This window comes from Pezoporus flaviventris, unplaced genomic scaffold, assembly GCF_033815535.1.
Source record: "Pezoporus flaviventris isolate CSIRO_AGI_PZ_B2104156 unplaced genomic scaffold, CSIRO_AGI_Pfla_v1 ptg000005l, whole genome shotgun sequence".
Classification (NCBI taxonomy): Eukaryota; Metazoa; Chordata; class Aves; order Psittaciformes; family Psittacidae; genus Pezoporus; species Pezoporus flaviventris.
Window position 1 is genome coordinate 3,687,539 of NW_026892553.1, and position 12,891 is coordinate 3,700,429.

At 36.6% G+C, this 12,891-nt stretch overlaps 1 protein-coding gene across 2 annotated transcripts in view; it reads left to right on the forward strand.

Annotated features, from left to right (window-relative positions):
- LOC133265318 (connector enhancer of kinase suppressor of ras 2-like) overlaps window positions 1-12,891 on the forward strand; it is a 187,726-nt gene that overhangs the window by 146,018 nt on the left and 28,817 nt on the right. For both annotated transcript variants that reach the window (XM_061445698.1, XM_061445699.1), the window contains exons 14-15: window positions 4,058-4,092; window positions 12,594-12,642. In XM_061445698.1, the coding sequence (XP_061301682.1) occupies window positions 4,058-4,092; window positions 12,594-12,642 (84 nt within the window). The remainder of the gene's footprint in view (window positions 1-4,057; window positions 4,093-12,593; window positions 12,643-12,891) is intronic.

Consider the following 12,891-nt stretch of genomic DNA (forward strand, 5'->3'; position numbering starts at 1 on the left):
CTGTCTTATTCCCTGGCCTGTGTAACTTCTTGAGCTACACTACATCCTTTCAACTTCAAGGCCATTCCCCTTTTTCCACTTCCCTTTCCTTTCCTTTCCTGTGGAGTCTTGTGCAGCAAAATCACTGCTGAATACTGAGCTGCATGTCAGATGATCTTATCTTCTCAGCAAGAAAATGTTTGTGCTTTGTGACAGTGGAAAGTTGCAGATAGAAATACATTCCATCTCTACCGGCATAATTTCATGTGATTGCATTTCCAGCTGTACCAGGAAGAACTGCATTATGTTTTTAATTTGAAATCTGTGAAACTTCACCATGCTTTTTATTAAATGGCACTATATTCTACCTTGAAATTTTTCTGTGATAAAATAAAATTCTCTAAACTTTAGTGGATAATCCAAGTGAATGTCCACTTTAGTCCCTCTACATCATGTATAAGATGAAGATTCCTTGTATGCAACATGGAATGATTGCTCATTCCTTAAAATACCATAGTTATAGTTGGTTTATTTCAACAAAATCATATCTGGTGTCTGCTCCAGAAAAACAGAAGAGTTTGAGAGAACACAAATATATTTAAAAGTGAATACACTGATTTTCTTTGACCAAGAAAACCTCACCCATTTTTTAAGAATGCAGGATTTATTCTTAGTTTTTGAAGAACTTTTGTCCTGGGTTTGGGGTTTTTTTGATGGTGTGTTGATATTTTGTTCTCATTATTTTTTTTGTACCTTTGCTGTTCAGATAAAAATTTATCTTTTGTTTCCCTTAAATTAAAAGAGTGGATTGATGAGGACAAAGGTAGGCTTTGGTCAACACAGAACACGGTTTATCCATTGTTGTGATTTGTCCTTTTGGACTATTTTTCACTTTAACACATAAGATAAATTTTGTTAGCCACAAGACACTCTTCCTTTATTCATTCTTTCAGAATACTTTTTTAACATCAAATATAATCTGGGATAGCTTCTCTTGGGGATGTAACAGTTTTCCAAAAACGGAATTTTGATTAGTTAAAAAAATTGTTGCTTAACCTGCTACCTATTGTGTGCTGATATAATGTTCATAGTGCACCACATAATTAAACATTCTGAGTAGATATTTTCTTCTGTCTTCGGTTAACTTTCTCATCTGTCATTTTGTGGTTTTTTTCAGCCTAAAAATTTAGTACCTCTGAAATGTGCATAGATACAGATTGCATGAGATTATTTCCTGTCTCTATTATCTCACCTCTCAAAGAGAGCAAGTGGAAGAAAAACCTCAAATGCTGCTTTCATTTTTAGCTGAGCATAATCATTTCACAAGTGTATTCAATAGGTTAAGCATCAGCTCACTGAGCTGGAGAGATCAGTAAAGCCCCCGGCAACAAGGCTACTCTTTGATTTTGAAACAAACATAATGTAAAAGTGATGCTCAGGATAATGAGTATGTGAGTTAAGGAAGCAGGAGAAGAAATCATTTTTTGCATGGAATTCAGTATCTGAGCATAAAAGAAGGACAGTATTCATCAGAATGGTGAAAATCTTTTTCCCATCTGAATAAATTACATATCTAGGTGGTATTGAATACATTACATTTGACCACTGAGATTAGTAACACTCACTGTCAGATTATTTTAGTCTCATTCCCAGCTATTCTAGTCATTTCCACTAGTAAACTACAAGAACAACTTTTGAATGTTTTCACACTACCTCTGCAATTCAGGGTTCTTTTGTTTTCTGATTTATGTGTTTTCTTTACTTTTTAAGAGGAAATATTTATTTGCATTATGAAATCTTGATTCTAGGAAACAGGTTTTTTGTTGTCAGTTATTTGTAGAAATTTCAGGCAAATAGGAGTTTCTACAGGATTTGCTTTGGGAGAGGACCATCAGATCTCCCCGTTAGACTTCACAGGCCTTATTGTCCTTTCATTGCTACTTGTGCAAGTGAGAAGTAGATCCACTAAAACCCCTAGAGCTACATAAATGTGCAGCTCACTAAAGAATGCTGAATTCTGTGACCTGAATTTCACAGACTTTGTGAATTTATAGTCTGTGACAGCACGACAAGACTTGTGCCTCCTGAGTCTCCCACATGTCTACTAGTCATGAAAGTGGCCTCTTAGTAAGATGAAGTAAAATTCTAGTTTGGGAACAAAGCAACTGCTGAAATATAAGGTTGCTGAAATTGTAGATAGGAATCTACCACATGCAAGTAATTGTCAGTGTTCTATCTGTGCAGTTACACAAGTTACACACTATTAATTATAGCTAATTTCTCTTATTTGAATGTAACCATCTTTGATACTTGTATTTGCTAGAATATTTGCAGAATACCAGAAGTAAAAGGCTAGTAGTTAATGTAGCAACAAACGAAAATCAAAAGTTACTTGTAAAATTTGTAGCATCCTAATATTGGAGAAGGTAAGAGACAGGAAAGGCTACGTAAGTGAAAACGTTCAATTGCGCGTCATTTTTATTGTATTGAAAACACTTTTGCCGTGATATATTCTCTGCCTTGAGTGTGGGTTAGCTGTGGCAGTTAAAACACAAACCTGTCAAAGAATGGCACTCAGAGGAGTGCTTGCCATTCTTTAAGTTTTAGCCCTGTAATCATTATGAAACATGTACTGATTTAGTGATCCACTTTTGACTTTATATAGGCTGTCAGTAACTTCATATGCTTGATAGTTTGGAAATAAATCTCTGCCATTAATAATCCTACTGTCTGTTCACGATGTTCCCGTAGGAGGCTGATTCTCATTTGGATCTGACGAATGCTTTGGATAACAGGAACGCTTAAGAGAAAAGAAAAAGAGTCATGTAGATCTACATGGTCATGCTGTGGGGAAGATGTCTGTTGGATCTTAGCTTAGATAACTCTCTTATTAGATGCAAGCAGGTGACAAAAAGGACTCTTGATGTATTTTCATATTACTATGGTACCATCAGTCCATTGCAAACCTATTAGTTTATATAATATACATATATATATTATATACCAGGATAACTTGATCACTTAAGGTGTTTTTGCCTTCTTCAAGTGGTGAACCTATTACCTATAGTAGAAATAGCAAGGTAAAAGATGAGAAATGATTCTGTATACAGATACACCAAAGGGGGAAGGTGGGGAGTGGCAAAACACATACTTGTGCCCTGAAGATTTTAAAGTCTTCTTAGAAAAGCCTGCTGTTAGAATATATCTGTGTTACAGCCCATGTGGTTACACAGACCCAGCAGACTTCCTGTCTTTTAAATGAATTTCAGTTTTGTAGCTGTTCCCTGAAGTCACATGGGATTAAGTACCTTACTCTATGCGTAAAGGGGTGATATTAAAACACAAATATTATACCTACAAAAAATAATCTGTTTCATGCTTGGTTGGTCAGAAAGCATATAGTCAAAGATTTTTCAAGTACAGATTTCTACATTTACAAACAAATACACATTCATTTTAAAGCATACTTTGTTGAAATTTCAAGCTGTGGGAAACCTCCATCATAAAGCTTGGTTTAAAGTAACAAAAACAGTCAGAAGATTTTATTTTTTAATTTGTGTTACAGCTGAACCATTCTTGAATCACTTACTACTGCAAGACAAGTTCATTTCCAAACCTCAGAGGAATAGCCAGTGTAGTAAATCAAGTTATATAAAGCTAGGAGAGAACAGTATTAAAGAAAGTTTTGGTGACAGTTTGTTCTTCTGAAATTCTGTATACTACATTCTAATATTTGACCTTTACATTTAAACTCCCTTTTAAATACGAATATTTTTGCAAACACTGACATTATGACAAATCTTTAGCTTTCTTATTTTAATGAGCTTTGATCACAATTATGCAGCAGCTGAAGCTATAAGTGCAGATGCAAATTGCTTTAAGCTTGATATTCACTCTGAAAGAACATTTAGTTAGAAATTGAACTAAATTTTCCATTTCCTTTTCCTTGAAGTCACAGAATGACTACTGTGGTTTACTTCTGTGACTTCTCTTGCTGCAGATACCACTATGTTGAGTGCACCAAGGAAGTATACATAGTCTTTAGTCGTGCTTAATGCTATTTGTTTTTCTTCTACAGAGAGCAGGAGACACAATCAGCGGAGATACTGAAAGGTAATTACTTCTGTTACTCTATATTTAAATACCTACATAATGTACCTATAAATTACATCCACTTCTTTACTCCCAGATATTAAGTTGCAATATTTGAGAAATAAACTGTCAGGATTTAGTGATATTGGCATTAATATAATTTAGTAAATGTCCTCGTTTTCATTTACTGACATCAAATATAAATATAGGTTCCAAAAGTTAAAAATCTATTTTAGATGTAAGTCTATCAAAGATTAGGAGGAGGAAAAAAATATACTACAACAGTGGGTTTGTCTCTCTTTCCTTTGCAGTTTATCTGATGAAGTATGTTCGTACTCTAGTTGCGTGCAGTAAGTCATATTAAAAGAACAACTTTAAAATAGCAAATACTTGGGTATCATAGTACGTCATAATTAAGTCTAATTGGAATCTGTTCATCTAGTTCATAGTTATTCTTTTTAATATTTTTTCATCCCCTATATGGCCTAAACCTATTTAAGAAGTTAAACCATGCACTGAATGTAAAATCAGTAATTAATTTAGAGTGCTTTCACCAATCTAAAGGATTTACAATTCACAATGATGTTCTTCAATGATATAAGTACCACTACATTACAGCTGGAAGTCTGAGGCACAATGATACTAGCTGCTGATCATAAATACAAGTCACCTCCTGCCTGATCTTTCAGGAAAGTCAGCATTTTTGCCTCTGTATATGTGTATTAAACATCGTAGCTCGTTTCAGAGACAGTTGTAATGGTAATTACAGTAATCAGTAAAAGAATTTACTAATGCTTACCAGTTGTAGGGTACTGTGAGCATTTAAAACAGCATTCAACTAAATTGAACAGCACTGTTATCATAGGTGATAGTGAGGTAAAGGTAGAGTTTGAAAGACTTTTTCTAGGTTAAAATTCTACTTCATCTTATACAAGACAGGCTTGTCTCTCCATTGTCACCATTGTAGTAGTTCATTACCTTGTCATCCATCACCTCAGCTAAATGTAGGTTTTTATTTTTACAATAAATTAATATAGTCCCACTTAGTTACAATTCAGAACCAAAGCAGCCTGTATCTTGTGTAAGGCAGGGGTTACATGGGGAAAAAGTGTGTCATTGTCAGTCTCTTTTTAAGTAACTGTTGGATTTCGCCTTTTGCCCTTACTGCTCATGATGGAGTTTTCAGAACTTGCTGTTTTCTGTGAATCTTCTGCATTTGCTCTTTTCACTTAATCTCCCAACTCCTTCATGCCTTGTGCTCTTGTCCTGTTCTTCCCTCACACTTGTTTCTCCCTACTTTTTGTCACTCCCTTTTCTCACCCTTCCTCATTCCAGGATGGCTGCTCCTTCCCTCAGGTCCTTCCTACCTCACTTTCTGCAACAGAAAGAAATCACATACCACTCCTAAAAAAGCCTCACCCCATTTTTGTCTTCCTTCTTCGCCACCCATAGTTTCTTGCAACCAGAAGGAGCAAATGAATTTTGCTCTTCACAGAACAAAGAATGCCTAATTATTCCGAGTGGATTGCACATGCTCAGTTTGGCAGGGACATTGCAACCCAGATGGAACATGCTTTGTGGACAGGACACAAGTCTCTACTGGACATCTGCTGAGAGATATATTCCAGGGACATACGACTTGATGAAATTTTGGCGAACTTTCATAGCAAAGGGCTATTCTTCAATATTCTTCCATAGAATGACTGTCTCTTTCCTAATCCTACTCCCAGTCATTCTAAAATTCAGGTCCACAACCTTTTCAACATGTTGAAAAATATTTTAAAAGAGGCAGAATTACAGCTTCTTGTTCCTAATAACCTTCTTCTAAGTAGTTTAAACAGCTTAAACCAAAATAAAACCCCTTCAGATATTTATCACATGCAGTTAGGTTTTGGGGAGCGGGAGACAAACTATGTGGATTGAGTCACATTATTTGGATGAAATAGCATTATCTTAATTAACTGTGCAGTTGCCTACTGAGTTTCCATGATATGACTGCATCCTTTGTTTATGAAAAGAAAGGAAAGCCAAAAGCCAGAAGAAAGATGTTTCTTGTACGTAGCAGACTGTACCACAGGCTGCAGGGAATACACACCAAAACCACTAGCAGCTATGTGAGAGATACAGAACTACAGAATGTTACTATGAATATCTCACTTTTTAAACTCATTGCATAAGTAGAATGTAAAGCAAGTCTAGCTTCTGCAGAACAAAACCTGCATCATAACTCTGGTTTCCTCCAAACTATTTTGGCACATCTACAACACAGATTTGGCCCAGCACTATGCACAGGGCTGGACTTTCACCACCCACACAGAACACCCGCACCCCTCATTATAAGAGACTGTCCATTTACACATTAAACTCTGCCCCTCTCTGACAGATAATGTAGAAAAATGTGAGCTATGCTCCTGAGGAGTTTCGTGGCTAGAAAAGTAGGGCAGCCACAGGGAAGTTGTGACTTCACTTCTGAGCAGGTGTCATGAGTTAGGAAATTACACTCTGCGATTGGAGGTGGAATCACTAACGTGTGATTGCTCTGAGGTTTCAGGAAGGCAAGCTAACTTAAATGCTTCCTGAAGAAGCAGCCCATTTGTTTTCCTTTTACCAGAAGCAGTTTACCCTGTTTATAATTGTTTTACAGAGAAGAAAGGGGTAATGGGCACCTATCACATAGTCGCTGCTGCAGCTTTTTTTGCAGACAGACATTGACTGTATGCGTAGCGCAGTTCTCTGTGTTCTTTGAACTTCATTTTACTTTAGGAGAATTTTCCTTCTAGTAATAGCAAACTTTGACATTTAGATTCTAGACACGTGTGTGTAATGTAACCATCATTAAAGGCATCTTGGGTTTGAAGAGTTTACTCTGCTCAGCCAACCACGCAGGCCTGCAAGGGGAAGAGAAGGCAGAAAGGAATTGTATCATTCATGCATTGCATCACTGCTAGTTGAATATACAGGTTTTATGAACATTTGCACTGAGTTTCCATGTGAAAATGCTGCTCAGGCTTTATTTTCATAACACATTTTGCCTTTGTAAATATGAACGCTTAAAAGGTGTTCTAGTCATGTCCACAGTAGCATGCTTCGGAAATTATTTTATCGTGGTTAGTGCTGGAGAGGTCAGAGGAGATAAATACTTTGAAAATGACTTTCAGTCTTGACATTGTTCTGTCAGCTTTGCATGTAGATACCCTGATAGTGCAGTGACTGCGTAACAGTACAGATACATCTGAGATAGCTGGCTGTTACTTGAAGTATCAAGCAAGTCATAGCCTGTAGCATAGTTCAGAGCCAGTAGCTCAGCCAGCATGGAACTGAGAAGGGATTTCAAATCTCACTACAAAATACTCAATAAATAATTTGCAGTGAGAATTGACTTGTTGTGTCAGGGACAGGTTACATAAGATGTGGAGGCTTTAATAACCTCAATATAAATCATGAATCCAGGCAAGGTGGTTAAAATGAAGTCCTGTGACCAGGTAGGTAAGTGGAAATTGCTACATATGTGCTCTTGTGAACCAGCTGTGAGGAAATTTCACGTTGTATCTACAATACCTTTGTTCACAAACGTGTTTCCTAATATGCTGAATTTAGGGCTTTTTTCTCAAGTTAATTATGGTGCCCCTGACCCCGAACTGCAACCAAATAGCACTTGAAGTAGTTCAGAATGTGAGACACGAAGGCCAAAGAGAGCTTTGCATGCCCCTTTCACCTATAAATTTACATCTCCCAAGCGTCTGCCACATAAAAAAGGCAGGATTATAGGTGCCATTGTGTAATGGTTTATAGCTGCTGTGGAGCAGTAGAGTTGTCCCTCAGGCTCTCTGTGTTTTGAATCACTGTATGCTTGTAAGAAATGCAGGTGGCAGCAGGGATTAACAGTGTGCTTTCAAGCACAGGCATCACTGCTGTCCATAGTGTTTAACCAGCAGCTTTGAAATCATCTCTTGATCATCTGTGCTGTGTCCCTAAGCTCTTACATTTATGTAACCTTACGAAACAGGAGCCATCCTACAGAGGACTAGCAAGAAAAACTCTCACAACAGTCTGTTTATGGCCTGTGCAGCAACTTGGACGATCACATAAGTCTCCAGCCAGAACGCTCAGAGCGTGCTGTAGTATGACAGAACGTGAAATGCACTACCAGTAATTTATACCCAGGTACATCTGTTCCAGGAGGAAATTCTGGCTAAAAGTGTTCTCTTTTTACCTACTGGAAACTTTCCTAGATTTAAAAAAAAAAAAACAAACCACAAAAACCAACAAATCGGAATAGTCAAAAAATAAGTCTGGATTGCTTTGTTTGGTCAAATAAATGCAAATCAAAGAAATTATTACATCCAAAATTGTTTAATCAATGGTAAATATATATTTGCAGTTTGTTTTAACTAGAATCACTTTATATTACTTCTAGTTTATAATCCTATCCATTACTGCCAGAATATATTGACTGTAACTATTACAGATTCAAAAGATGAGGTAAAAGGTAAGTAACACTCGAAAGAATTATTGTTGTTTCTAGACTGTATTCATTCATTGGGATTTATTATCTGTATCCTGTCACCTGTGGAGAGGCCAAACCAACAGCAATGTAATAAGATACATCAGTTTATTCTGAGACAGTTAGAACTTCCATTCAGTGATGGATTCAGTGATCCTATAGGTAATAGAAAGAGAATTGGGAAGTTATAATTAAGAGCACTGCTATTTGTAAGAGACATTCTATTTAATTTTCTTTATGAGCATTGCTTATGTGATCAAGGGATGCTTAATTTGTATGCAGCTGGTTGAAATCAGTCCTTGTTTTCGGTAGATATTCTATATATTTTACAAGCTAAGACACTATCCCTTACTAGAGTTTATGGGATAATTAAAGATGTCTTGTTATCTTTTTATGGCAGAAACTGAAAACACATTCCTCAAAAGGAAAAGAGGAATGGGTGTCAACATAGAGGTGGTATTCACAGTTGCACTTGCTTAGTGATGACTTGTTTCGTGAAGCAGTAGCAAGTCACTTCTGTTCATTATCAAAAGAGGTTTTGTATGAACAGAAAGTCAGGTTACTCAGCATTCTGGTGCTGCTCTTAAATAGATATAACTGCTCTGAAAGCAAATGTGCGGAAATGTGTGCAGCTATGCTGTTAATTTCACATATGCAGTCTTTGGTAGGTGACAATTCCCACCATTCATGTGAAATCTTTTACTGAGTATGTTTTTGCATTCTGATTCCTCCAGCTTCTATCAAACACATTAAACTGGTATATAGTACTCCTGCTACTCCCATATTTCTAGGTTTTTCCATTCTAGTTTGTTTTTCAGAGATTTGTTATTACTGTTTTCTAATCATGCAACACTGCTCCTCATTTGAAACCCTGATTACAAATCTTATCAGTACACTTGCACTTCATTTGCATGTGCTTTAAGATGGGATTTGGAATTTACCACACCTACTCAAGTCCTTTACATTCTCAGTGTTTTGTTTCCACTTAGGTCAAATTCCCATCCTTTTTTTAGCTCAATCTTGTTAACCTTCTACTTATATGTTCAGAAGCATCGTTCAGCCTGAATACTGAGTCCATACTGACACCAGATTTAGACTGTATTTAACCTTGGTCTGTGTTTGCTTCTTAGTACCTGCATTTCTCTAATTCTTCTTCCCTTTTTATATTTATTTTTGTTTGCTTACAAACATAATTTAATCAGAGTTCTGAAGACTGAATAAGAGGGAGGCAACCTTTTTATCCATAGAAATTCCAGTATATGCCACACAACTAGACAGAGCATTATCACCACTTACAATAGACATTGCTCAAGTCCTTTACATTTCTGTCAAACAGGAATACCTCAGAAATCCATTTGAGGAAAATTGTATCATAGAATAAGTATTTTAGAATAAGCTTTATTACAAAATCAAATTCCTTTTAAAGTTGCTGCTTAGTATTTTCCCTTTTTATGTCATACTCTGCATTGACTGTTTCTGCAAACACCCTGAAATAATTGTTTGGTTTGTTACTGTTCGGTTTGGGGGGGGTTTAATTGGTATAAGTTATTCATAAGCGATGGCTCCTCCTTTCTCTAGATTCTGCCAGTTTCAAAACCAGTATTACACAAGAGCAAGAAAACAAGTGCCTAGAGATCATCAACTGTTTTAACTGATTTGAGATGTATCAGTCCAGGCCATTACAACCATACTCTGCATGTACTACCCCAACCCCCTCCCGCTTTTTTTCCCTTTTACTTCTGTAACAACTCTTTTCCTAAAAATAAAGGTGAAGAGTAATTATGATGCAGAGTATTTCAACCAGAATAGACAACATTCCAGGGTTCCCTCCTGTCTGAAATAATTGGGTCTGCCACTTTCACACAGATCATTTACTTGCCTAAAGAGAAGATCAGTATTTCTTTTTCTGTGACCTGTAGATTTGAATATTTGAGGACTAATCAGACTTGGGGAGGAGTATTTGATACACATAAAATCTTTAAAAAAAGGAAAACCATTTGATACACATAAAATCTTTAAAAAAAAAGGAAAACCAAACACAAAACCAAGAACACCTCTTGCAGACTGTTGGAAACTATGCCCAAATAAGAAAAGTAAGCTCATGGTACATTAGAACACCCATTTCTGACCTTTCATAACACGCCAACTTTTGTAGAGCTTTCAAAAGTTCAGTTGCAGACTGCTGCTGTAACTTTACAACATAGTCGCCGGTGAAAGTCTGTGATTACTGTAAGGAGACACATTATTGTGTTTGCATGGAAGCAAATAAAACTTGACTAAGGACTTTTTACCTAAAAACACAGATGTATTATTCATATTGTATATTGGCTGAGAGAAAGAATGGGAGCATTGGAACTGACACTTTCCAGATGGGTCAAAGCCAGGATTAAAGAAACAGACCAGAAACAAGGGGGGAAATGCCCAGCAGGGCTGAAGTGCATTTATGGCATTCTCATGGGCAGACAGAAATGGAGTAGTAATGACAAAATCTGCCTTGCAGCGGTTTAGGCGTATGTCCATTCCTTTACTAACTGTTGTAAGCTGAACTTTTCTGATTTTCAGGTGTTTCTTTCAACCCTTGTAGTCTACAGACTGCTCAGAGTTTCTGAGTCTTGCCTATTAACTTTGATGGTTTTAATTTTAATGTTATGCATCCCATCTTTTCACTGCTGTCTGGAAATTTTCTTTGATTCAGGACTGAGAGATGTTGTTAACTGACAATGAAGCAGTTGCTTCTACTGGTAAATTTGATTTCTCTTAACAATGGAAATCATCTAATGAGAAAATGCCCCTTCTTATCTTGCTGACTGAAGATAGATAGTAACATGACCAACAGAATTTGAGAATATGTTAAAAATGTCACAATCCTTTGATTACTTTTTTTAATTTCTCCATTTTCCCCTTCAAATCCTTTCCCATTCTAGTACTCCTTTTCTGTTTGTATGACATACACAAAAACAGTCACATTTTTTAGGGTTTTCCCATTTCTCCTTTCTCTAACTTCTGAAAACATGAAATTTTATCTAAACCCTGGGAATTGTGTCTCTGCTAGATCAGACAAAGTTGACCCTGATTCAGTGTCCTGTTTCCATCAATGTCCGATACTGTTTGTAATTTTATAAGGAAAGCATCTGGTGATGCTTTCCTGCTTTGTACTCTAGCCTTTGAAGACCTCCAGGAGAAAGCTTGGATACTCCATCGATCATATTTTTGCATTTTAAAGGCTACATAATTTTTTATATCCATGGCATCCTGTATACATTGCTAAAGACACCCAAAAAGTAACACAAAGGAAGACACGTACTACACAGTTTGAGTTATCCTTGGTTTGAGTCTGTAATGTCCTGGGGATGACATTTTGCACCTTTGCAAAATAAGGAACATTATGAGTCTTTCCTGAAGGTCAGAATTATCAGTTCAAATACAAATCCATAAGCTGTTCCATTTTCAAAACGCAAATTACTCTTAAAACAGAATTGCTGAATTACGCATATGTCTACCTTTCTCCTGCTTAAAAATACTTCATCTTTACCACTTTAGATTGGGCACTAGGAATCCACTGTACCTGTGTTAAATGCTGTTGATGCTGCAAGAAATGCACAAATGAGAGTTATCCCTGCAACAAAGAATGATTAATGTATCCTAAAACTGTAGTCCTTAGGAGGGAGGAATTGCGTTGGTTGCTTCAGAATCCTAGCTGATCAGGGTTGAGTAGTTTTAGGCCAGTGGTTGAACCAGAACTAAATATTCCCAGAATAATTATGTGCTCTTAAATCAGAATATGAAGAATGGCTTTGTGTTTATTAATGACATTAGCACTGTTCATTGGAAACAAGGGTTACGTTTCCAAAGGGCCTCCCATTCAAAGCGCTGTATTTTAAATAGTTTTGATACATGATCACACCTGTAAGCATACTTGGAATGACTTGGAAAAGCAGAGTTTGTGTCTAGGTGCACTACTCACTCAGATTATTTTTTCCCTGTAGTTATTTGACATCTTTCTTCTTTCCTGTCCTAGATATGCAAGTTCTGCCATTGACCATCAAGGAAGCACATCCATGAGGAAGGTAATGATTCAGAAATGCACTTTAAAAAAAAAAACTCAAAAAATTCAATTAATTGTCATATTTTTCAAAGCCACAGAAGATATCACAAACCTTGATGTCTCTCTGTATTATGAAACAGCTGAAAATAAAAAGCTAGGTATAATTTCCACGCTCAGTGCAACCACAGCAGGTCAGTGTGCATATATTTCTTCCTTCTAACTGAGCACTGTTTTCACTAAGTAGGTGATAAAAAACTTTTCAAAGTTGACC